Source organism: Aotus nancymaae, unplaced genomic scaffold (genome assembly GCF_030222135.1).
Source record: "Aotus nancymaae isolate 86718 unplaced genomic scaffold, 86718_ANA_hifiasm-v0.15.2.pri h1tg000019l, whole genome shotgun sequence".
Classification (NCBI taxonomy): domain Eukaryota; kingdom Metazoa; phylum Chordata; class Mammalia; order Primates; family Aotidae; genus Aotus; species Aotus nancymaae.
In genome coordinates, this window is record NW_026988431.1 from 36,951,245 (window position 1) to 36,978,090 (window position 26,846).

At 34.9% G+C, this 26,846-nt stretch overlaps 1 protein-coding gene and 1 non-coding gene across 10 annotated transcripts in view; both read right to left on the reverse strand.

Moving 5' to 3' along the window:
• Positions 1 to 26,846, reverse strand: part of XRN1 (5'-3' exoribonuclease 1) — a 137,867-nt gene that overhangs the window by 104,522 nt on the left and 6,499 nt on the right. For all 9 annotated transcript variants that reach the window (XM_064378771.1, XM_064378767.1, XM_021669568.2 and 6 more), the window contains exons 2-15: positions 21,798 to 22,030; positions 17,347 to 17,444; positions 16,017 to 16,126; positions 15,813 to 15,923; positions 14,156 to 14,238; positions 13,409 to 13,496; positions 13,156 to 13,324; positions 12,036 to 12,103; positions 11,590 to 11,727; positions 9,712 to 9,778; positions 9,403 to 9,508; positions 8,041 to 8,130; positions 5,342 to 5,498; positions 3,763 to 3,882 (exon numbers count right to left, since the gene is read on the reverse strand). In XM_064378771.1, the coding sequence (XP_064234841.1) occupies positions 3,763 to 3,882; positions 5,342 to 5,498; positions 8,041 to 8,130; positions 9,403 to 9,508; positions 9,712 to 9,778; positions 11,590 to 11,727; positions 12,036 to 12,103; positions 13,156 to 13,324; positions 13,409 to 13,496; positions 14,156 to 14,238; positions 15,813 to 15,923; positions 16,017 to 16,126; positions 17,347 to 17,444; positions 21,798 to 22,030 (1,638 nt within the window). The remainder of the gene's footprint in view (positions 1 to 3,762; positions 3,883 to 5,341; positions 5,499 to 8,040; positions 8,131 to 9,402; positions 9,509 to 9,711; positions 9,779 to 11,589; positions 11,728 to 12,035; positions 12,104 to 13,155; positions 13,325 to 13,408; positions 13,497 to 14,155; positions 14,239 to 15,812; positions 15,924 to 16,016; positions 16,127 to 17,346; positions 17,445 to 21,797; positions 22,031 to 26,846) is intronic.
• LOC135275992 (U1 spliceosomal RNA) lies at positions 10,772 to 10,938 on the reverse strand. Its single transcript, XR_010343568.1, has one exon. It is a non-coding gene; the product is annotated as a U1 spliceosomal RNA (small nuclear RNA).

Below are 26,846 nucleotides of genomic sequence, written 5' to 3' on the forward strand. Positions count from 1 at the left end.
TTTTTTCTTGACACAGACAACCATAGGGGTAGCTGCAGTCCTTTTTGACATTTTCAACACAATCTTCACACCAGAACAAAGAATAAGCAAAGTAATACAGTGAGTAATTCACACAGGCTTGGGTCCCATTTGGGGCATTGTGGGGAACCCACACATTGGTACATTTGGCCTACACGTGTGCCATTTTATTACCCTTTGTGGATGTGCTTGGGTGGGGAATCTGGGTATATGCAGAAAAGGTATACTGCAGTTGAAGAGGGCTAGGAGGGTCTTCTGTCCTTTGGGATGCAAATAAGTTGTGTGTTGTGCACCTGCATTTTGACTGCAACCCATCCCATGATGCCAGGTGTAGATTTTCTATTTGTGGCATCATGTTGATGCTAAAAGTTTCTAAGTTTGGAGCATTTCGAATTTCTGATTTTCAGATTAGGGATGCTTAATCTGCACCACAATTTACTTATCTGTTGTCCTGTTGACTGGTATTGGATGGTTTCCAGTTTAGCTATTATGGACAGTCTTGTACAAAACATTTTTTAAACCTACTTTCCTTTCCTCTTGGTAAATATCTAAGAATGGAATTGCTGGGTCCTAGGGTAGGCATATAATTTACTTTATGAGAAACTGCCAGATAGATATGAAAAGTGCTTCTATCTATTTTATATTCCCAGTATCAGTGTATAAAAATTCCAATCGCTGCAGTCTTGCTAATATGGGGTATGCCTTTTAAGTTTTTTCCATTCCACTGGTATTATAGTATAGTGGTATCTTATCATGTTTTTAATTTACATTTACCTGTTGGTTAATGATTTTAGGCACTTTTCCATTGCTTATTATTTGTATATCTTGCTTTGTGAAATGGCCCTTCAAAAATATTTTCCCCATTTAAAAAACTGGGTTCTGGGTCTTTAGCTTGAATTGTAGGAATTGGTTATATACTCTGGATACCAGTCCCATGCACATGGATGTTCTGCAAAATATTTTTTCTGCTAGTCTGTGGCTTATCTATTCTTTTTTTAATAGAATCTTCTGATAAGTGGAAATTTTTTTGATTTTGGTGAAATCTATATTCTCAATTCTTTTCTTTTATGGTTAGTGATTTGAGAGTCTTGATCAAAATTGTCTTCTAACTTTGCTTCAAGAAGTTTTATAGTTTTAGCTTTTATTAATACATTTATATCTATAACATATTTTAAATTAAGTTTTGTAGATGGTGTGAGGTATGGGTCAAGATTCACTTTTTTTCACAGATATAGCCAGTTATTCCAGCACCAGCTTTTGAAAAGCACTTTCTTTACTCACTGAATGCTTTGGTGCCTTAACTGAAGATGAATTAACTCCATAAACATATATTTGGGGGTGAACTCTTTCTGCTCCAATTTATCTATTTGCTTATTGCTACACCAATAACACACTGTCTTGATTAATGTGGCTTCATGGTAAGTCTGGAAAGCAGGTAATGTAAATCCTCCAACATTGTTCTTTATATGGATTGTTTTGGCTATCCTCCTTGTAATCTTATAAAAACTTTAGAATCGTATTTTCAATTACATAAAAACTTGCTAGGGATTTTCACTGGGATTGAGTGTAAAGATCAAACTGAGAAGAATGTACACCTTAACAATGTTGTCTTCAAATCCATGAACATGATATAATCCCTTCATTTATTTAGGTTTTCCATCTCTCAATACTTTAGACTTTTCAGGGTAGAGGGCTTGCACATATGTTGTTAAGTTTATAGCTGTGTATTTTATATTTTTAAATGCTATTTTAAGCAGAATCTTTAAGCCTCTTAAACATTTTGAATTTTCAATTGGTTTGTTGCTAGTATATGGAAAAAGAATTAGTTTTTGTACAGATCTTATTATACTCTGTAACCTTGCTAAAGTTACTTATTACAGTTTCTGTTTTGAAGATTCCTTAGAATTTTTACACAGATAATAACGCCACCTGCAAATAAAAACAATTTTACTTATTTTGTTCATCTTAACACACTGAACTTCTAGTAAAAGGTTAGAAAGAAGTGCTTAGAATGGATATCTTGTCCTATTCTTGACTTTACAGAAAAATGGTCCTTCTTTTACTATTAAGTATGTTGTTTGCAGTAAGATTTTTTATGTGCCTTTATCACAAGGTTGAGGAAGTTTCCTGTTATCCCTGTTTGTTGAACATTTTTATTAAAATTGGATGTTGATGAAAAAATATTCTTAGTCAGACAGTGGAAGGTGAAAAAAAAAAAGCTGGATGTTAAATATTGATAATGTGGCAAATCACATTGCAAACTAACTTTCTATTTCTAAAATAAATCCCATTTGGTCATGACTATTATCCTTCTTACATGCTGCCAGATTTGCTCTCACGTTATTTTATTAGGAGTTTTTGCATCTACTTTTAGGGGATGCAAAAATTTTCATTTCTTTTAATGCCACATCTAATTTGGGTATCTGGAAGAAGCTAGTCTAATAAAATGTTGGGAAGAATTTCCCCTCTTCTATTTTCTGAAAGTTTGTGTTAAGATTGACATTATTTCTTAAATGTTTGCTAGAATTCACAAGTGAAGACACCTGGGCTAGAAGATCTAAGACTATTCAGATTTTTATATTCTGTGAGTTTTGCTAAGTTGTGATGAAATATGTTCACTTCATCTAGGCTGTTGAATTTGTTGACATAAAGTTTGATCACATTCCTTAACTACCCTTTTACTACATGTAGGATTTATAAAGTATCTCCTCTTTCATTCCTAATATTGGTAATTTATGTCTGCCTTCCCGTTTATTTAACTTTCTTGATCAGTCTAGGTAGGATTTACTGACTTTATTAATCTTTTCGAAGAAACAACTTTTAATGTCATTAATTTTTCTTCATTGTTTGTTCATTTTCTGTAGATTTCTGCTCCTTTTATTGTATTTCCTTTATTCTGCTTAATTTGGGTTTAATTGGCTCTTCTTTTTCTATCTTCTTAAGGCAGAAGCTTAGGTAATTTATTTTAAATCTTTTTCTTGTTTAGCATAATCTAGAACCTTAAATATCCTTTTAAGCCCTGCTTTAGTCATATCATACTGACCATGGATCCTTTTTTTTTCTTTCCTGAGGAAAAAAAAAGAATTCCTCCCATTCTGGCCTCTCAAACTGTTGGGATTACAGGTGTGTGCCACCACACTCAGCCCCGATTATGATACACTGTATTTTAATTATCATTCAGATTAAAATATTTCTAATTTCTCTTTTAATTTCTTCTTTCATCACAGGTTATTTAGAAGTGTGCTATTTACTCTCAAAACATATGAGCAGTTCCCAGATCTTTTTTACTATTTATAATTTAATTCTATGAGTAGGTTTATAGCATTATTCAAATCTTCTTTATCCTTACTGATTTTTTGTCTTCTTGTGCAAAGGGTTGAAATTTCCAGCTATAATTCTGATAATTTTTGCTTTATGTATTTTGGGCTGTTTTATTAGGTGCAATATATTTAGGATTTTTATGTCTCCTTGAACTGAACTGACTCTTGTATCTGTATAAAATATCTCTTTATCTCTGGTAATGATACTCCTTGTTTTGAAGACTACTTTGTCTAATAATAGTAAAGCCACTTTAGCCTTCTTATAATTAGCATACCTACAAGCTTTTATATACATAATGAAGAGGGTAGCTAAATTTCATTAACAAAACATAAATGGTGATTAAAACTCATTGCTCATTAACTTATGTGAAATAATCTCTGACTAAGAATGTATATGTATATAATGATTACTTCATACACTGACCTCATCAATAAAAGGGATTAACACCACAGCTTCCCATTCCTGTTGTTTCCCATTTAGGTCAGTTTTAAAATCAGGTGGGTAATATTCTATAATTGGTGAGTCTTCACTGGTCATCAAATGCTGTGAAAATATAAAATAGCATAACAGAAATATAAGAACTATTATCAATATAGCTTTTTGTTAATGTATTTATATTTCCTTATATGTTAGTTTAAAATTTCTAAGCAAAGCAAATTAATTTTTTATATCTTAGATAAGTCACAATATACTTGCTATATTTTGATTTTCAACTACAAGAATTCTAATTTCACTGCCACTCATCGATTATATATTTTACTGAGTTATGCGGCAAAATCATCCTCTCAATATTCATTTTAAATTTTTTATTGTTTTTCACTCTACAAGACATACAACTAAATTGTTTTTCTATTCAGACTTCATTTCAGTTCATCTAAAAGGCTTCTAGTAGTCCTCTATTTTTAGCCTGAAATTAACAATTTACTTTCATATCCTGATGAATTGAATCTATTAAGATATCAACTGTCACCCAAGATAGTTTAAAAAGAAAAATATCCTAATACCCAAGAACTACTACACCACTAATATCAAAGAGAAATAGTCAATAACACGTTTCTATGACTTTGTAACAGAGGTAGGCAAATAAAGCATAAGGAAATAACATAGTATATTCTTAGAGTAATACTCAAAATATTTAAAATAACCAGTATGGCATGGGCACTGTGCAATAAAAAACACTATAAAACACTTGCATGGTCATGCTGGTCCAGAGTGGTTGAGTATTAAAGCATATTGTATCTGAAGGTAGGGAAAAAAGAATCAAAGAAACTTATGAAGAAAGGGAAGCCAAGATCAAGGAGAGGCTAAGGTTCAAAAAGATGCAGAACAGAGTCTGACACTGCTAAAGAAGTAAAGGATGTGTGTGTGTCTACTCCAATTCCTGACCAAACCATGGAATTAAAAGAATAGATTGTTACCCTTAAAAAAACGATACAAAGTGTAACTTCAGAATCACCTTAGTAAGCTTAGTGTAATTTTGGTAACCTTATCACCCCTGAAATATTTTCCTCCTGTTACATGAAATATGTTTACCAAAGAAAACTTTTTATTTCACAATTTGATAAATGTTTAGAAATAAATATATACTGAGGTAGTACTGCTGTTGGGATAAATGACTTATTAGAACCATCCCTATTCCAAAAGGTAGAGAGTAAAGGGAAGAGGAATGAATCTGTAAATTTTGGACAAAGTAGATAGCTTCAGATTTTGTCTGTTTTAGTCTACTTTTTTCAGTGTGGGGACAAATTGAAAACGTGTTTAAAGGTGCTGAAAATGAAACCAGGCTCTGAATGGTTTATGGAATTTATTTGCATCTTTAAAACAAAGCTAACTTTAAATCAAGGAATTACTTTTCAAGGGACTTGTTAAAGAAATGCTATGGTTTTAAACTGAAAATAAATATTCAGCTACCAAATAAATTTGAGTATTACTGTTTCTAGGTTTGGAGGAAGAGCTCCTAAATATCAAAAAGGACATAAAAACATTCAATTCTAAAACCCACCTGGTAGCATGCAGGAAGTAAATTTTTGCTAGCTGCTGGAAGTACAGCCAGAAGCTGTTCAAAAGGCTTAAAAGGTTTTCCTAGTTCAAAATAGATTTTGAGTGTACTGATGTTGCGTATATCAGATAGAAAAGGTGCATAATGGTAAGGATAGTACCTATAAAACAAAACTGAGTTTTAAACAACTGGCATCTTTATGAAATAGGTTAATACTAAGCATATACTTTTCCCCATATTTTATTTTTCACAACATATAAAAATAATTTTTAAAAATTAGTACCACCCATAATTCTACCATTTGAATATAAGAAACTAGCACTGATGGAAAACATAGGTCATCCAATGGCAACAAATGTTATATTTCCTGAATTTTTAAAGTGTGGTTTCACATTTCTGAAATTGGAATGAATCAGGTAATTGAAAAACACATATAATGTAATGTTTATTTTAATTTTCAAAATGTTGATTGTGAATCTTCCAATCAAGAAATTGAACCAGAAATGAGGTAGTCAGAAGACTTTCAGTTTGGTCACTTGAGCATGGATCATTTAAGCAAGAGGCTTGGAACAGTTGAATGTTCTGGTAAAAGCTTAACAACGAGAGGAAGAAAAGTGAGTCTGAGCTTATCTAGCTATTACCAGTCAGATCTAAGAATGTTTATCTTTGAATTAGTATGCTTATTTTATATTTGTGATAAGGATGAAGCCATGTATCAATCAGATACACTATGTTTTTGTTTTTATTACCTTCTCATCTTAGTTACAGGCATAAATATTTTATAATGCTTTGAACAACAATTTTGAAAAATTTCAGTATGCTCCTAATGTTTGACTCTGGATACCAAAAAAATTGAAATGTTTTTGTATTCCATAATTATGGCATACATTTCCAAAAAATGGTGAAGTTTAGGAGGTCAAATGCCATGTGGAATAGAAAATGTATAGACTTTGGAAAAAGATAGGCTTTGACTGGCTCTTGCTTGGGTGTATAATCTTTAGAAAGATTCCCTAATCTTTCTTAACCTTTCAGAGCCTCAATTTCTTCATCTGTAAAAGGGAGAAAACAATGTAAATAGTTGTGAAGATTATATGAGAGCATGCTTTTTATATGCTTGGCCTTAATGTAAGTTACAACAGGAATAATTTACATTCACTCTATTTTAAAAATGGCAAATCAAGGATTTTCTTCATGAGATTGCTCCTCAGAGAGGCCCTGAGAATCAGGTGATTATAAAACTTTTTTCAAAGATAACTAATGTCACATTATTTTGCATTGGTTTGTATTGCTGGATGGCACTCTGAAACAGAGCCCAACAGAGGTGATCTGAACAAAACCAAATCAAACAGAGTTGTGTTATCATCTAAAAGTCTCTAGTATTCACTGCATCATTTTTTGGCTTTTTATTTTCCTACTTTGGTGGATGGTTTGAAAATGCAGATGGGATTTGCTAGAATACAAATCCGAGAGAAATAAAAGTATTACTATTTCCAGTAAAAGCAAATAATCAGGAGGCTGAGGCATGATAATCACTTGAACCCAGGAAGGGGAGGTTGCAGCAGTGAGTCAAGACTGTACCAGTGCACCTAGCATGGGTGACAGAGTGAGACAGACAGAGAAAGGAAGGAAGGAAAGAAAGAGAGAGAGAGAGAGAAAGTAAGAAAGAAAGAAAGAAGAAAGAGAAAAGAAAACAAAAAAAGAAAGAAGAAAGAAAGAAAGAAAATAACTCCTTTCTTTTTTCTTCTTTTTTTTTTTTTTTTTGAGACAGAGTCTTGCTCTGTTGCGCAGGCTGGAGTGCAGTGGCGCGATCTTGGCTTAGCTCACTGCAGCCTCTACCTCCCAGGTTCAAGTGATTCTCCTGCCTCAGCCTCCCAAGTAGCTGGGACTACAGAGGCACACAACATGCCCAGCTAATTTTTGTATTTTTAGTAAAGATGGGGTTTCACCATGTTGGCCAGGCTGGTCTCAAACTCCTGACCTCAAGTGATCTGCCTACTTTCGCCTCCCAAAATGCTGGGATTACAGGTGTGAGCCACTGCACCCAGCCACTTCAATAATTATTCTTGATAGAGAATTTTTTAGCAAACACAAAAAATGTAAAGAGAATATAATGAACACCTTCACATAACCATCACTCAAACCCAATAATTATCAAGACTTTGTTACACTTGATTAACCTTGATAGAGAACATTAAATCATTACATTAACCAAGACCTCTTACTATAAGCCATCTGCTAGGGCTGGAGAAGAGATTACCTATATTTCATTTAAACTTGGTTGTATGCTACTTTAAAAAAACTTACCATAAGGAGAGGCAGGCACAGTGGCTCACACCTGTAATCCTAGCACTTTGGGAGGCTGAGGTGGGTGATCACCTAAGGTCAGAAGTTCAAGACCAGCCTGGCCAACATGGCGAAACCCCATCTCTACTAAAAATACAAAAATTCGCCAGCCATAGGGGTACAAGCCTATAATCCCAGCTACTCAGGAGGCTGAGGCAGGAGAATTGCTTGAACCCAGGAGGCGGTGACTGCAGTGAGCCAGATCATGCCACTGCACTGCAGCCTGGGCAACAGAGTGAGACTCCATCTCAAAAAAAAAAAAATTATAAGTAGAAATAAAAGGAAGTGCTCCCTAAATAAGACTCTAGTAGAATGAATCATTATGAAAAGACAAACTATTTTTGTTTTTATTCTCTCACCAGCTCCAGGACTGAACTCCATGATAGTAATAGTGCAAAATCCACTGTATTGCCTGAACATAACATGCAGCTTGATCAGCCAGAAAGTCACTGAAAACAGAATATTTTCATTACAATATATTTTTTGAAGACAGGCCAGTGTCTTTAAGCATGATATCTGCTGATACAACATTTTACCTCAGATAGTTTAATCAATGAATTAGCTATTTATAGCTAAAAATTATAATCCTAAAAACTCCAAAATATTTTCAGAAATTCCATCCTGTCACATTATAGTTTTCCTAAACCAACTATCAAAATAGATAAACCTGTTATTCATATTTATTCAGTTAATGTAAAACTTCTTTGGTCCAAAGTTTGAAGATTTACCCAACGAAGCTTTCCATAGTAACACCACCACTCTCTTAAACAGTGGGGGTGACATGAGAGAAAGGGATGGGAATCTTCTTTATATAGGATGATATCTGAGAGAAGCAAAGGAGCAAATCAGGAAGATCTTAAAATTTGGTTCCAGCAGCTAGAACACTTTGAAAAGTGCTATATGTGAACAATATTCCCTCGAATCCTTTCTTTCTCAAAAACCAAATGACTTATCTTCTAAGTTTGAGTAAAATAAGTCTTCAAATTACCAAAAAACAAAACAGAGTCCTGGGCTAAAGGTCAAAGTATTTACGGAGAAATTCCATAACTACATATTTCTGAGAGGTACTTTTTTAACATGAAAAATATTGCTTTTTTATTATAAAAGAACTATTTCCTCGTGGGTAAAAACCTGGGTAATGAAGAAAAGCATTTTTGTCATCTTATAGCCATCACTTTTACATTTTGTACTGTTTCTTCCAATCTTTCTTCTATATCTAGGTTTTTCTAAGTGTTAATGAGAGCATACTGTATACATGATTTTATGACCTGCCTTTACAATTTGTACTTAACAATATACTATAAGCATCTTTCAAAATTGTTATGAACTTTCTGCAAGTACCAGTTACAGTTCTGCAGATTCTGGAGATGGAAGAGGTGACAGAGATAGTGAGTGACTGCAATGATGAGGTCGTGGACAATTACGACGAACCTTCTTACTGGACATTTAGATCATTTCTAATTTTTTACTATTATAAACAACTTTGTAACAAACTTCCTTATAAATAAGGATCATTTTCTCTTTAGCAATTTTTTCACAGGAATATAATACAAGTCAGAATTAATACCATCTTTTCCAAAACTAGACTAGTTGAAACATCTACAATAATTCATAGAAAAATCCTTTTTCTCCCACTGCTTTATCAAAATTATGCTGTTTTCTGGAGAACTGCAAAATCTGAATTTTTCTATTTTAAAATAAAAGCATTGGCAAAAACGTACTCAGATACTACATCAACCCCCATCTTCGTCATGTAATATGTTCTCTTATATTGTCTAAACTCAGTTTCAAATAGGTCATCCTCTTCAGTTTCATCTTCTAAATTATCTGGGAAAAAAGCCAGAAAGATAGTGACTGACAATAATGAATATCCTGTTTTTCCACCTAATGATTTGATAAATGCATATCCAAGTTGATGCTTATAAGCTATCACAAAAATCTGTTCCACCCAAACTTAATACTAATAAAGGAAAAGTATAACATTATCCCGTCAAAGTAGTAACATATCAAAACACATACTTTGTACTTACCCTTAGAAGTTACCATTTCGCTTTCATTTTTGTCTAAAGCAGCCCAACACAGAGAATTTTCCTGGCCCTATAAATTGTAAATCAACATAAATGAATGGTAAGATACACATTTCAAAGTGAGATGTCATTTCTTTTTCATGCACCCATTTGCTTTTCTTCCCATACTTCTTCCATGGTTATAACATCCTTCATATCCTGCCCATCTGTTTTTCCTCCCTTGTGATCTCAATCCTTTCTCTCCTCTATTCTCTGACTTCTTGTCTACTGCCAATGACTCTCGTTAGTTCTTCCTACTCCCTTATCCTCATTTCCTTTCCTTCATCCAACCTACGGCCTCTACCAACTTCCTATGTCTGGGCTATTCCTGCACAGTGTCTCTAATGTTAGCTGCATACTATCCTGATAACTATCAGGGGAGCCAGGGATTACTGACAGGTAAGTTTTGTGTGTACAGGTTCCCAAAAAGTTGCAGAGAGTGTTCTCCTAGAAACAAACAAACAAACAAACAAACAAACAAACAACAAAACAGTAGAATGCAGACTGACTGCTGCCAAGTTCCAGTGAGGAAGAGCTAAGTATCAAGAAGGACTACACTAGAGAAAATAAGGATAGTTGCCCCTCCTGGAGGAAGAGTCATTAAGTTTGAACCTAAATAGAACCAGTACAGCAAGGAGAGTAAGAAACTCAAGAGAATCCAATAATTATGAAGAGGCTGAGGAATTTTTCACAAGAGGTTTACCTTTCAAGTTAACACAAGATATTCTTTGGAGATTATTAGAGATGCTTTGCAGGGCACTAACACGTTCTAGTTGATTCTATTATTCCTTAATTAGGCATGTAACATTTACTAGATATTGTGCTATTAGGTTGGTGCAAAAGTAACTGTGGTTTTTGCCATTACTATTAACTTAAATTATTGTATTTTATATGTAAATCATTTCTAGAGAAAAAAATCACTGATCTAGTTAATGTCTCATATCATTAAAGGCTATAAATATCCACATTTTAAAAACTAGTCCATTGTTTTAAAATAACTTTTTTTTAAATTAAAAAACATTGCCAGGGGAAAGCATGAATGCAGTCTTCCACTACCACAAATCATGCAGTTGAGTCTCCCACACTTGGTGAAATCGCAGGACATCAGCACATCCATAGTGCAATGGAAAAGCCTTGCTCTGGGAAAACCACCTCATGATCATGGTATCTCACCTTTCAGGTTTTAAATAATTGTGTGGGTTTTTTTTTTTTTTTGAGACAGAGTCTCACTCTATCACCCAGATGGAGTGCAGTGGCCCTATCTTGGCTCACTGCAACTTCTGTCTCCTGGGTTCAAGCGATTCTTGTGCCTCAGCCTCCCAAGCAGCTGGAATTACAGGTGTGTGCCACTACACCCAGCTAATTTTTATATTTTTAGTAGAGATGGGAGTTTCGATGTTGAGAAGTAGTAGTAGAGATGCTGGCCAGGCTGGTCTCAAACTCCTGACCTCAGATAATCCACGCACCTTCGCCTCCTAAGGTGCTGGGATTACAGGTATGAGCCACTGCACCTGGCCTTAAATAATTGTTTTTAACATGTTTTAAATAATTGGTTTTAAAAGACAATTCATTTTCTGGGCTTTTATGTTTAGAAATGTTTTCCACATTTATTAACATAAAACACAATGTTCCTCTTCAACAGTAAAAATAAGAAACTGATTACTGAAAATCTGGTTTAAAAGACAGAAGCTAACAAAAAAAAGAAACCAAACAAATTTCTTAAATGCCTATAGAGAGGAAGAAAGAGAAATAAAATGAGGCAATCCCAAATCATAAGAAGGAAGATGATCACTTTTGCCTTTACAATTAAAACAATGAAAGGATACCTAAAAAAATAGACACCTTTAATTTTTTCTTTTCCTTGTAGTTCCTGGCTTCTTCTGCTGCCACACCTGCTGCTTCGTTGAGGTACTTGTTACCAACTTTGCTTTCAAACCATTTTAGGTCCACAAAAACTTCACTGAAGTGCTCCCGATCAAACTGTACAGAAATATTCAAATTTATTCAAAAACAATTTAAGTATATCTAGAAGAATACAAATCAAACTTATAACAGTGACTACTACTGGGGCATAGGAAATTCTTTTATATATATGGGGGACCTCATGTGTTACTCTGAAAATACAAATAGAAAACAAATAAAAATAAAATTAATTTAGTAAAAGTATTCATACTGAATCAGCAACTGGAATAGAATTACAAAACCCTTTTCTTCTGGTATTACATAATTCATGACTGACCTTTTATAGCTACTCTGAGGCAGGAAAACAAAAATTTCTAGTTACTTACATCTGATAGCTTCACAAGGTATTTCTCAAATCTAGGTAAGTTGAGATGTCCGCTTTCATTAATATAACCTAAGAGAAACAAAAATTAAAATCTGTACTAAAAGCTGACATTTTTTCTAAACAATTCTACAAAATTCTTTTTACAAAATGTTGAATGTTCATGTTCTACTGCAGTAATCAAGAAAAAAGAGCGTTGGACTATATACAAACTGGCCCTAGTTTCTATGAATTTTATGCTACTATAATATGCAACATGCAAGTACCGAAGCCAAGTATAAGAAATTCAAGGTTCACATAATAATACTCCAACAACATTTGGTAACAATTAATTACACTAAATATGATCTATAATCTATATCAATCATTCAATTTGATATGTTAATTTAAGGACGGATGGCCTGCTACCCTGTGGCCTGTTTTATTCAGCATCACTATGTTTGTCAATTTTCTGTTTTCATTGAAAAATAATTCATATTAAACATTCTGATGCATATCCATTAAAAAACACTGAATTTCTATGCTTAAATATGGAAGGAGTTAAGTGAAACCAATAAAGTATGGTGGCTTTCTTAAGGAATTAAAGGCAAAGATTAGGCCGTGTATGGTGGCTCATGCCTGTAATCCCAGAACTTTGGGAAGCTGAGGTACGGGAATCACTTGAGGCCAGAAGTTTGAGACCAGCCTGGTCAATATGGTAAAACCCCATCTCCACTAAAAATACAGAACTTAGCCGGGTGTGGTGGCACATGCCTGTAATCCCAGCTACTCAGGAGGCTTAGGCACAGGAATAGCTTGAACTCAGGAGGCAGAGGTTGCACTGTTGCCAAGGCACTCCAGCCTGGGTGACAGTGAGACCCTGTCTCAAAAAAATAAATAAATAAAAAATAAAGGCAAAGATTAGTTAGGTATCAGTAAGTAAGGTTCATTAACTCTGTGTACTTTCTTTCCTTGTGAATCACTGAAAATAACAACCTCGGAGGTTAGCACCTTAGACCAAAATAAATCCTCAATGTTTTTCTACTTAAGCTGTGCATGCAATAATCTACTAAACTAAGTCACATTTTTAGGGTAAGGTGGCACTAAATTAAAGTATCCTCGAATGATTATTAAATTTTTCTTACCCCCAAGTTCTGGCAGGATGGTAATATATGTTCCATAAAGAAGAGGCAGTGCATCATGATTAATATGTAAATGAGGTAGATGAGGGATAAAATCATTACCAACAAGAAATCCCATCAAAATCCAATCATCTATTATCCTTTCAATATCATATTTAAATGTGATCTTTTCCTACAGTAAAATGGAGAACAAAGTCAAATCCAGTGAAAATTTCTGCAATGGAAATCCCTGGTTCATGGCTTTATTAATACTTACTTTTAATACTGAAAACTCATAGTCAATATACTCTCTCATTAAAGACAAGTGTAGGAGGTGAAATGTGGTTTCTTCTGGAGCACATACCCTGTAATTAATCAGATGATCAAGATATAGTGAATTGTATTTTTAAGGTCTCAGCTTAAAAATGTAACAAAGCTATCATTAGATAGCTTATCCAAAATTATCATTAGAAGATAGTCAGATAAATGCCTTGCAATTAAGGCATACAATTTATATGAAAGTTTCAGGGCAACAAAGATAAAAATACAATTGCAGTTATAATATAACATGTTAAAGTTCAAAACAATTGGTTTATATTATGTGTTCTGTGGAATAATTCTCAGAATTAAGAAGTCCTAAATAACATATAGTAGATGTAAGAAACCACTGAGATCTGGCCCATTTAAGGGTGGTCTTTTCAATAGTGCGAAGAAGATTGAATATCCACATGCAAAAGAATGAAGTTGAACCCTTACGTTACAGGACACACTAAAATTAACTCAAAATGAATCAAAGATCTAACCATAAAAGTTAAAATTTTAAAACTCTTTTAAGAAATAGATGAATTGGACTATAACAAAATTAAAAACTTTTATACATCAAAGGACACTATCATGAAAAGGCATCACGAAAAGGCAACGTATGGAATAAGAGAAAGTATTTACAAATCATGTATCTGTTAAAGAATTACTATCCATGTGCAGTTTCTGTTCTTTCTTCCAACATATATGCTATATGATTTACCTTTGTGTTTTTTTGCCACCAAATCGAACTTCTTCTCTTAAGAGAGAAAAATGTGCCTCATGACTTGTTAATCCAAGCATAATCTGTTGAAAAATGATTAAGAAATGTTTCTGTTCTCCCATTTTTTATAATGTTGAGTTCATAAAAGCAATTAAAAAACATTTTTATACAGGGAAAAATAAGAAAGAATTAGGTTAAACAGACAAATATCAAAATACGATTTGTAGGTTATGAATGAGATAAAGTGTACTTTTCTAAGAAAAATTTATTCACCTTAGCTCACATGCCTTTTATAACCATTATCCTATCGCCTATCTCCACTCCTCTTCCTATTCCCTCAAATCCCAAAAATCTTCTCTTGGTTTTCACATAATTCTACTTGCTGTGGGGGAATGGGTTAGAAATTAGAGGAAGCAGCTTTTCCGTGACCAAAGAATGCAGGACTCTTTTGGATACCAGGATAGCCCCAGTATATGAAAACTCAGAAAAAAATGGAAAAGGGCACTTTCAGTTAATCTTCTCAAACAGTATTCCTTTTTTTTTTTTTTTGAGATGGAGTCTCCCTCTGTCACCCAGGCTGGAGTGTAGTGGTGCAATCTCGGCTCACTGCAACCTCCTTCCCCCAGGTTCAAGTAATTCTCCTGCCTCAGCCTCCTGAGTAGCTGGGATTACAGGTGCCCCACAACATGCCTGGCTATTTTGTATTTTTTAGTAGAGATGGGGTTTCGCCATGTTGGCCAAGCTGGTCTTGAACTCCTGACCTTAGATCATCTGGCCACTTCAACCTCCCAAAGAGATGGGATTACAGGCGTGAGCCACTGTGCCTGCCCTCTCACATAGTATTTTAATACTCAAAATAAGTCAACAGTCTATTGGGACCTATCAATCAAACACCATGTACTTGCATACTGTTTATTTCCATCTTGATTCAAACAATAAAAAAAATGAAATGTTTGTGAGGCAATCAGGAAAATGATAATACTAACTGGTTATTTCTATATTAAGAAAAAGTTGTTAATTTCTGTTTTAGGTGAGATGATGGCATTGTAGTTATGTATCTTTTCTAAAAAAACACTCTAATCTTTTAGAGAAACATTATGAAATACATATAAATTAAATGATACAATGTTTGGGATTTGCTTTAATAATCTGGGGGAGGGAGCAGGTAGGAGAGAGAGGAGACAGATGATTACAGGTAGAAATTTAGAATTATTTAAGTTAAATGAAGGGCATAAGATGTTCATTATATTACCTTTTCTATTTTTGTTTATGCTTGAAAATTTCCATAATAAAAAGTTAAGGCCAAAATAGTCTAGTAAAGGTATTTGGAGCATGGAGTTTTCAGATCAGGAGGTATTAAAAGCCTTGTATTAAGTCTGAGTGTAAAAAGGCAGCCTCACTTCTCTGACCTTGGCAGAGTATTCACAGCACTAGGATTAGTCACATCTATAGACTAATTATAGAGACCTGTTGGTCATAAACTATGGCTAAAAAGCTCATTTTCCAATGATTTTTAGAACTTTGGTAATGATAGAAGCAGCAATCATTATGTCTCCAATATTTGTTGCCACAGCCAGTAAGTTTCTTGTATAAAATGAAATCTCTTAGATATTTACCTACCAATGTGTAAGGTTTTAATAATAAATATTATACTTACCAAGTCGGCATCTAAACCATAAAGACAGTGTCTGGTGTTTGGATCGTGATCTGGCTTTGCCTTCTCGGATCTGATAAATTCCATAATTTTATGCTCTCCTTCTCCGGGAGTCTAAATAAAATGTTTTTAAAAATACAGTAATATTGTATGCTTGAAAATATTAAGTAATATTTTAAAACTCTTTAACTAAAAAAAGATAATAACCTCATGGCCTGAGAAGTAGATGGTAACTCCTTGCCATGACTTGTCCGTGGAAATTTTCATATTTACAAAATACTTCAGATGTTCATGTAACCTGGCCATAAATTCAGTTCCTAAAAATAGTAAGTTTTTAAAACGTTAATCTGAGAAAGACATAAAAACAGTAAGTTCTCAGTGATAACACATGACTGAATCTGAGTGCACAGCGAATAGCTAGGTAGGTATAGGATCTCCAAAGAAGGTCAAAAGCCCTCTGGCTTATTCTGAAAAACAAGTAATGTTGGACCTTTCCTTCGTAAATATCACAACTATTTCTAATGTCTCTAGTCCCCCTATATAAAATCAGTGTCACATAAGGAAAGTCAAGGAATTTTACTAGTATCTCAGGACTGTGCTTCAGGAATTTTCATATAAGAACAGAGTTTGAACTCTCTAATGAACCTCCACCTTCTATTTCTTCTGCTGATTCTTTTTTTTTTTTTAAGGTTTGTAGCTTAAATCAGATTGTCAATAATAATAAATAATAACCATTATTACTATTGAAATTACTATTCTGAAAACTTATTATTAATTTGGAACCTCAGTCTACAATGATTACATTTTGGGAAAGGCCCAGATGGTCAATAGTCAAAAGCGATACCATCTAAAACCACAATCAGGATAAAACTGGTTGTTAAACTGAGCAATGTGTAACCAATGCACTTAAAGAAAGGGCAAATTACTGTTGTTAGTAAAGAACTGATAAAGTTATATTTTAAGATTTTCATTCAAAGAAAAGGATTATAATGATGCTAGACAAAGGTTGTAAAAGTATAGACTATGCTGCTGCATACAAAATTAAACACAATACTGACACATTCATTTTCCTTAAAGTCATAAAAATCTTAACTACTTTTGAGAAGCAGAGTAGTAAGTGCTCTGGACTAGGAGAATGAGTTTCTTACTCTCAATACCACAAGCTAGCTACATCAACTTGAGGTTGATAGGAAGACTCATCAACCTCACTGAGTCTGTTGTAACATAAATAAACGGCAGGAGTAGGACAGAAAGATATATAAGCATAAGTTTCTTTTAGTTCTGCAATTCTGTACACCTGAGAGGTTCCTGTCCATATCTGCTCTAATTTATCTACATCTGAAAATCCCTAGTCTTTGTAGGAATATTTATGACCAAGGTGACCAAACCAACTCATAAGCAGACCTAAGTGGGAAAATAGAGTAACTGGAACCTTAAGGCCAAAATAAACAGAGCATGGAAAAGAAAAATACATGTAAAAACCAAGTTTTCAATTTATATTTCAATTCTATTATAATTTTTCTCTCAGTGAATTTACCTGGTGTGATACAGTTGGAATCAAATCTGGCCTCTGTAGGAAGAGTTTCTCCCTTCTCTATTGCCTTTTTAATTTTGTCTTCTGCCTCCTTTGCTGACCTTAAAGGTTAAGGGAAAAAATTATCTTACATTTTCTGAAAAAAAGTGAAGATCTTTACATAAACTGCTATGTAGGTCCTGTCTTTATAACTAAAATAGTAATTCATCAGTTGTAAGGTTCAAAACATACAAGTTTTGAAATTATTATGATTGATAAAAATGAGCCTCAGAATTGTCTGTTTTGTTGGATTGAATTTTTCAGGCCCGGCGCAGTGGCTCATGCCCATAATCCCAACACTTTGGGAGGCTGAGGTGGCAAGAACAATTGAGTCCAGGAGTTCAAGACCAGCTTGGGCAACAGAGCAAGATCCCATCTCTATAAAAAAGAAAAGAAGTATTAGCCAGGTGCAGGGGCATGTGCCTATGGTGGCAGCTACTTGGGAGGCTGAGGCAGGAGGATCCCTTGAGCCCAGAAGCTTAAGATTGCAGTGAGTGATGACTGTACCATTGCACTCCAGGCTGTGTGACAGAGTGAGACCCTGTCGCATTTAAAAAAAATAAAATAATTAAATTTTTCGATTAAGATTATAGAAGTAACACATTTTAACAGAATGTTAAGAAGGCAAAGTAATTGTCACAAATATATAGTAAATTCATTCTAGAAATAAGATCAAAGTATAGCTTTAAATGTTCCTTATATATGCTACATCTAATGATAATGACATTTAATGATCTTAATCATCATTTAATGTATACATTTAAGATCATTAAAATTATCCCTAAGATTATATAAAAATACAATTATAAAATTGAAATACCTATCTTTGTGTTTCCTAAAAACATTTAAAATGAAAGCCTAATGATATTAAGGAAATCAACTGCCAAATCATCACACTGAGGCAACAGAATTTACTAAAAAAAAAACCTGAGTTTTACAGTCAGGCAAACCTGGATTTGAATATGGGAGTACTACTACCAGTCTGACTTCTACTGTAACCCCTTTGCAGCAAACCAGCATGCCACATGGCATACGAGTTAGGAAACTCTGCTTTGAGTATAGTTTCTACAGCCTTGCTACCAACTTCAACTACTGTGCCCTATAGAATTCTATTTCTGTGATGAACAAACTCTTCTTCATGTTTAACCTCTCTTTCACCATCCTCTTTAATATAACAAAAACTCTGATGATACCAGCTCATTTGTAAACTCTGCAATGTCTTCTTTCCTCTTTTCTTCCCTTCCTTTTTTGGCTGACCAAACAATAATTCAACATTGTTATGTCACAAGGTCTTAGGATATAACAAAAGAGAAATTATTCCTGGCCAGGCATGGTGGCTCATGCTTGTAATCCCAGCATGGGAGGCTGAGGTGGGTGACTCATCTGAGTTCAGGAGTTTGAGATCAGCCTGGCCAACATGGCGAAACCCCGTCTCTATTAAAAATACAAAAAAAAATTAGATGGGTGTGGTGGTGAGTGCCTGTAGTCCCAGCTACTCAGGAGGCTGAGATAGGAGAATCACTTGAACCCAGGAGGCGGAGGCTGCAGTAAGCCAAGATCACACCATTGCACTCCAGCCTGGGCGAGACAGAGTGAGACTGTCTCAAAAAAAAAAAAAAAAAAATTCCTTTTCTCAGAGATTACACTCTAGTGGGGAAGTAGAAAAGTAAACAGCCATAATGTTTAATCTGGATGCAATAAAGAAAATGTTTGGGACAGGAACAAGGTAAGATTATTAAAGTAATCTAGATTAAGATAATGGTAGTCCAGGCTGAGACAGTAGCATTAAAGATGAAAAGAAGTAGATAGATGTGACAACTTTGAGACTGGATAAAGAGGATTGGATATGAGGAAGAGGGAGAAGTCCAAATAACTCTTGGACTTTTGGATTAGGTAGCTAGTGGCAGGTGTTGTCATTCATTGAAATAAGAAATACAGAAGGCAGACTGTTTTAAGGGGAAGATGAGTTCAGTTCTAAATATGTTAACCCTGAAGTATAATCTGGGTTTTCCAAAGGGAGACATTCAGAAGGCATTTGGATATACAAGAGCTCAGAAGAAAGCAATCCACCAGAAAGATAAATTTGGAGTCACCAACAGAGGTATAGTAATCAAAGCTATTGGATGAAATAACTCAGAGCTTAGGATAGAAAGTTAAGAAACATTAATATTTAAGAAAAGCAGAGGAAGAAAAGAAGACAAGGAGACTAAGAAAGTATGGTCAAAGAATGTGGTTACATGATGGTCATGGAAAGGGAAAAGTTCAAGAAAGAATGGTTAACATTGTTAAATGATGTGGATAAATGAAGTAAGTTAAAGAAAGAATTATTCTTTGGATTTAGCCATAATTTTGTTAGGAAATTTTAGTGGCATGGTGGGGATAAAAAGATAGAAGACATATTTAGAAACAAGTAAAACAGGGAATTATGAATGGAGAAGGTCATCACTGTGGAGAATGGCAGAAAGCTAACTAGGGGATTTCTAGGAAAAATATAGTGCTCAATACCAGCACAGTATTTAATAAATGCTTGTGGTGGTTATAATGCATCGGCCCTCAATTTCCATTTCATTCTCCTAGTTTACCTTCTGATACCACAGATGTTAGAAAGCTCTCAGGATTCCCTGCAGCTAAGTGTCTGAATATGGCTTAGAATTTGTCAATTAGATGCCTCCATAAAAGGTTTGGAAGGTGGAAGTGTGGTGATGTCTGCATCACAGTTGAGGCACTAGAACTCTAGTGTCTGCGAATATTTCAGCAATGGTAAAGAAGATCCTAATATTCAGTAGCTTTGGAGGTGCTAATAAGCAAGGAACAGAGAATCAGTTTGTTTCAGAACAGATATAGCAGATATAGCAGGTGCACTATAGCTCTGGAACTAACAGATGCAGCAGTAGCTTCCTAATTGCTGAATTTTAACTAGTGATGTATTCTTAGAGCCCCCAGTGACAGCTTAATTACTGGATCACAGATAAAGGAATAAATTCCTGGAACCACCCATTTTGGTAGGGGGCTCTAAACTCTTCACCATATTACTTGAATGTGGTAATGGTTCTGCCACTGGTGAGTCAGTTCTGTGGCGCTGTTTGGGAAGTCGTCCCTTATGGCTCACCTAGATTCCTGTCTCTACTAAAAAATTTGCCGGGCGCAGTGGCTCACACCTGTAATCCCAGCACTTTGGGAGGCCGAGGTGGGTGGATCATGAAGTCAGGAGATCAAGACCAACCTGACTAACATGGTGAAACCCCAGCGTGGTGGCACGCACCTGTAGTCCCAGCTACTTGGGAAGCTGAGGCAGGAGAATCACTTGAACCTGGGAGGCAGAGGTTACAGTGAGCCCAGATCATGCCATTGCACTCCAACCTGGGTGACAGAGCGAGACAAAAAAAAAAAAAAAAAAAATTGGCCAGGCACAGTGGCTCACACCTGTAATCCCAGCACTTTGGGAGGCTGAGGCGGGTGGATTACATGAGGTCAGGCGTTCGAGACCAGCCTGGCCAATGTGGTGAAACCCCATCCCTACTAAAAATACAAAAGTTAGCCAGGCGTGGTGGTGGGTGCCTGTAATCCCAGCTACTCAGGAGGCTGAGGCAGGAGAATCACTTGAACCTGGGAGGCAGATGTTGCAGTTAGCCAAGATTGCGCCATTGCACTCCAGCATAGGTGACAAGAGTGAAGCTCCATCTCAGAAAAACCAAAACTTTTTTATAATATACTGTTTATATATATATATATATATATATATATATATATATATAAACAGCATATTATATATATACATATATATATTATATATATATAAACAGCATATTATATATATACATAATATACTGTATATATATACTGTATATTTATAATATACTGTATATATACTGTATATAACTTTTTTACAGTATATATGTTGTATATATACTGTACATACACTGTACATGTACTGCATATATACTGTATATAACTTTTTTATAATATACTGTATATACATATACAGTATATTATATATATACACAGTATATTATAAATATATAATAAGTATATAATTTCGGGTCTGGTGGCACTTGCCTGTAATCTCAGCTACTTGGAAGGCTGAGGGACGATAATCACTTGAAGTAGGGAGGCAGAGGTTACAGTGAGCTAAGATCACGCCACTACACTCTAGCCTGGGTGACAGTGAGATTCTGTCTCAACAAACAAACAAACAAAAGAACCCTGAACATATGTTTTGAGAGAGGACATCTCACTGAGTTCCTCCTAATTCATTGCTTGACTGGCAAAATATGTCACTGAGATATTTCCATTTCTGGGAGAATTTTACGCAGAAAATAAACATGAACAGGAGATTGTGTTAAATCAATTATCTTTAAAATAATATATTTTTACTAAGCTAAATAATATTCCAAAATAAAGCATAAATGTTTTACCTAAAACGCCTCCCACGTTGCTGGTTCATTTTTGCTCGAGGAGCCACACCATCAACAGCCATAAAGAACACTTTCCTGGGTTTAATAATGCGAAACAATACCTCCAGGTAGTGAAAAATATCAGTGAAGATTTTATCATCTGAAATTCTAAAGTGAACATCATCATCATTAGGGTGGGAGCACTGATGTATAATTCCATTCATATCCAGATACAAGTTGTCAAATTCAGGAATCTGAAAAACAAAGAAAAATGCTTCAGATTATTTATTTTAATCAACTATAGATATCTTAAGCAGCAGGGAAAAGTGATTATTCAATTATAAAAAGCAGGACTAGTGTATTCTGATTATACAAAAACTGAGTAAACAATCACAGATCAATTAAAAAAGTAAAGAACTGGTAATATGGTAACATATTTGGTTATACATAATGCACCAATGACTTGATCAAATTCACTGTCAGGAAATAATCTACTTATTCAAAATAATATAAAACACTAAATAAAGTGCTTGGTTCATTTGGTACTCAAAATATTAGTTTCGTTCCTTTCTACCCTTTGACGTTAACTCCTCAAAACCTAAATTTCCTCTATAAACAGGTAACAAAAAGCCTACTTACATCAAAAGGCTGTTTGTACATGGTTATTGAAAGGTTTCACACATGATGTAAAGCCTAATTGCATACTTAGTTTCACTGAAACAATCATTGATTGGTTATATTAATTTTTTAAATGTTAGATTATGCCAAGAAACTTATGAAACTGAAACCTGAAAAATAGATTTCTTGTTTGTGATATGTGGGTTAATAATTTGTAAACTCGACTAACAGGCATCTACTTTTATAAGACCTTAATGGCTCTCTCATTTACTTTTCCTCTGTTTAAACATTTGTGTTGGAACTCTTGGTCCCATCAGGAACAAAATTTTTTTACTAAAAAGAAAAAAAGTAAATGTTTGTGAGTAAGGGGAACATTACAGAAACAAACATACACTAAGATGGAACTGAAATGGGTACAACTAAAGAGTTATATTTTCTAGTGTGATAAAAGTTTTACAATAGAGTGTACCTTACATATTCATTAAATTACTTTGAATTTTCAAACATAAAACATAAGCAGCTCTCCTTGTATAAACATAATAGAAATCACTTCTGAAATAGTAACTCAATTTTTACAACATGTACAGGTAACAATATATTTTCCTGCTACTGAGAAAATAGCATGCTTTTGAGTTTTGGGAGTGAAAAGTTTTGGTCTCTGAATCAATGAACACCATCAAAACATATTTTTATAAAATATCTATTTATACAGTATTGTATGTACAAGCAACACATAAAAATTTTAGAATTGTCGCCAGCCTTGGGGACAGAGCAAGACTGTCTCAAAAAAAAAAGCAAATTTTTAAAGGAATCACAGAAAATGCAAAGCAATTCAGAAAAGAATAAACACAAGGCCGGGCGCGGTGGCTCACACCTGTAATCCCAGCACTTTGGGAGGCCGAGACGGGTGGATCACGAGGTCAAGAGATCGAGACCATCCTGGTCAACATGGTGAAACCCTGTCTCTACTAAAAATACAAAAATTAGCTGGGCATGGTGGCGCGTGCCTGTAATCCCAGCTACTCAGGAGGCTGAGGCAGGAGAACTGCCTGAACCCAGGAGGCGGAGGTTGCAGTGAGCCGAGATCGCGCCATTGCACTCCAGCCTGGGTAACAAGAGCGAAACTCCGTCTCAAAAAAAAAAAAGAATAAACACAAAAGTCTAATAAGCACATGAAAAGATGTTCACAGTCCAAAATTTCTAATTGAAATGACACATCGGCTGGGTGCGGTGGCTCACGCCTGTAATTCCAGGACTTTATGAGTCCGAGGTGGGCAGACACCAAGGTCAGGAGATCAAGACCATCCTGGCCAACATGGTGAAACCCCATCTCTACCAAAAACAATACAAAAATTAGCGGGCCGTTTTGGGAGAGGCAAAGAAAAAAAAAGAAAAAAAAAATTAGTGGGCTGTGGTGGCATGTGACTGTAATCTCAGCTACTCGGGAGGCTGTGACAGGAGAATTGCTTGAACCCAAGAGGCAGAGGGAGGATACAGTGAGCCGAGATCGTGCCACTGCACTCCAGCCTGGCAACAGAGCCAGACTCCATCCCAAAAAAAATGACACATCATTTTCCCCACATTAGTAAAAATTAAAGAGACTGATGTTATCCAGTACTAACAAGGCGTTGGGGAAACGCATATTTTGCATGTTATTAAAAGCAATGGGTAGCGTTTATTATGCAATTATTAGGTACTAAACACTGGGCTAAATATGTATATTCATTCTCTGACTTAATTATAACAACCTTAAAAGATAAATATTTAGCATTCTCATTTTAGAGAAAAGTCACAGAGCTAGAAAAACAGAAACGGAGTTTATACCCAATAGTTTGGGACTGGAATGTAAATTAGCATAACTGATCAAAATGTATGTATTAGAAATTTGAAATGTGTATCTTTAACCCAGGATTTCTGCTATTGAAAATTTATCCTAAAAAGTAATCAGATATGATTAACTTGTAAAGATATAAGGATAAAAATTTTCATGGCAGTATTGTACAAAAAAGATAAAAATAGAAAACTGATGATGGTACATCCACACAATGGAATACAACACAGCAATTACAAATGTGAAATAGATTCATATTTGACATGGAATAATATGCATAATATATATAATCAGTGACAAAGGCAGGGTATAAACAGCAGGTATAGTCTCCTGTTTATAGAAAATATTTACTTACATATACATCTGCAGACAAAAGTTAGGAAGTATATAAAAACAAGATGTTACTAGTGGTTAACCATGGATGATGAAAGCTTTTTACTTTCCTCTAGACTATATAATAGTTTTTATATCTTTCGGCATTATCTGCATTTTTAAAAATAATGAGCATATATATGCTCTATAATCTAAAAAATACTCCACTATAATTTTCCTTTTAGAAAAAGAATTTGAAAAATTCTTAGGTCTCAGATTAGTAAGAAAGACAGAATAATTAATCATTGGCTAATGTGTTGAATAAAGTGAGAACATGAAGTAGAATTTTGCTCCCATACTGGCAGATTCGTGCCCTCAAAAAAAAAAAAAAGAATTTTGCTCCCATACAAAGAGATTACTGAAAATGTAGTTTCTCTTCTCAGAGTTATTACATTTGCAAGTTAGAAATTTCAAGGTTATTTTATACTCTCCTCCTTCTCCAATCACATATCTAATTAGTCACTGAGGTATTTTTCTTTTTAATTTAGCATTCAAAATGTTTCTAGAATCTTACCATCTTATCCATTCCCACTGTCTTAGGCAATCTCATCCTCTTCTCTAACCCCAGACCTCCTGCACTGGTCCATGCCCTGTTTCCCAACAGAACTACTTGCTTCCAGTTTCTCTCTCACCATAGTTAAGCTATTTTTCTAAAACATAATCTGATCACATTGCATCCTTACTTAAACCGATAGGATATTACAAATCCCTAATAGCATAAAAGGTCTTGCATGATTTGGCTACTATTTTTCCCGCCAATTCTATATTCTTTCCTCTTTCTACATATCTTTACAAGCTACTACAAGAAAACATTGAGGAAAACTTCTAGAACATTGGTGTGGGCAAAAATTTCTTAAGTAATATCGCACAAGCACAGGCAAATAAAGCAAAAATGGAGAAACTGTATCACATCAAGCTAAAAAGCTTCTGCACGGAAAAGGAAACAATCAGCAAAGTGAAGAGACATAGAATTCAAGAAACATATTTGCAAACTACTCAACTGACAAGGAATTAATAATCAGAATAGACAACGAGCTCAAACAGCTCTATACATATGACGAAAACTAATAATCCAATCAAAAAAACGGGCAAAAGGGTTGAAAAGACATTTCTCAAAAAAAGACTTACAAATGGCAAACAGGCATATGAAAAGGTGCTCAACATCACTGATCATCAGAGAAATGCAAATCAAAACTACAATGAGATATCATCTTACCCCAGTTAAAATGGCTTATATTCAAAAGATAGGCAATAACAAATGCTAGCAAAGATGTGGAGAAAAGGGAACCCTCGTATACTGTTGGTGGGAATGTAAGTTAGTACAATCACTATGAAGAACAGTTTGGAGGTTCCTCAAAAAACGAAAAATAGAGCTACCATATGATCCCAGGAACCCCACTGCTGTGTTAATATACTCCAAGGAGAGGAAATCAGTATATCGCAGAGATATCTGCACTCCCTTGTTTGTTGCTATACTGTTCACAACAGCCAAGATTTGCAAGTAAACTAATTGTCCATCAACAGATGAATGGACAAAGTAAATGTGGTACATATACACAATGGAGAATGTGCATTTAGCCTTAAGAAAGAATGAGATCCTGTCATCTGCAACCACATGGGTGGAAATGGAGATCATTATGTTAAGTAAAATAAGCCTAGCACAGAAAAGCAAACATTGCATGTTTTCATTTATGGAATCTAAAGATCAAAACAATAGAACTCATGGACATAGAGAATAGAAAGATGGTTCCTAGAGGCTGGGAAGGGTATTTGGGGAGTCAGGGGAGAGGTGAGAAAGGTTAATGGGTATAAAAAAAAAACTGAAAGAATGAATAAGACCTAGGCTGGATGCGATGACTCACGCCTGTAATCCCAACACTTTGGGAGGCCAAGGCGGGCAGATCACTTGAGCCCAGTAGTTCAAGACCAGCGTGGGCAACATGGCGAAACCCTGTGTCTATTTTAAAAAATATTTAAATTAAAACAAACAAACAAAAAACAATAAAACACAAATCAGGCACGATGGCTCATGCCTGTAATCCCAGCACTTTGGGAGGCTGAGGTGGGCGGATCAATTGAGGCCACTGGGTGTTGGAGAAGAGCTTGGCCAACACGGCAAAACCCCATGTCTACTAAAAATACAAAAAGTAGCTGGGTGTGGTGGCGCACACCTAATCCCAGCTACTTGCGTGGCTGAGGCACAAGAATCGCTTGAACCCAGGAGGCAGGGGTTGCAGTGAGCCGAGATC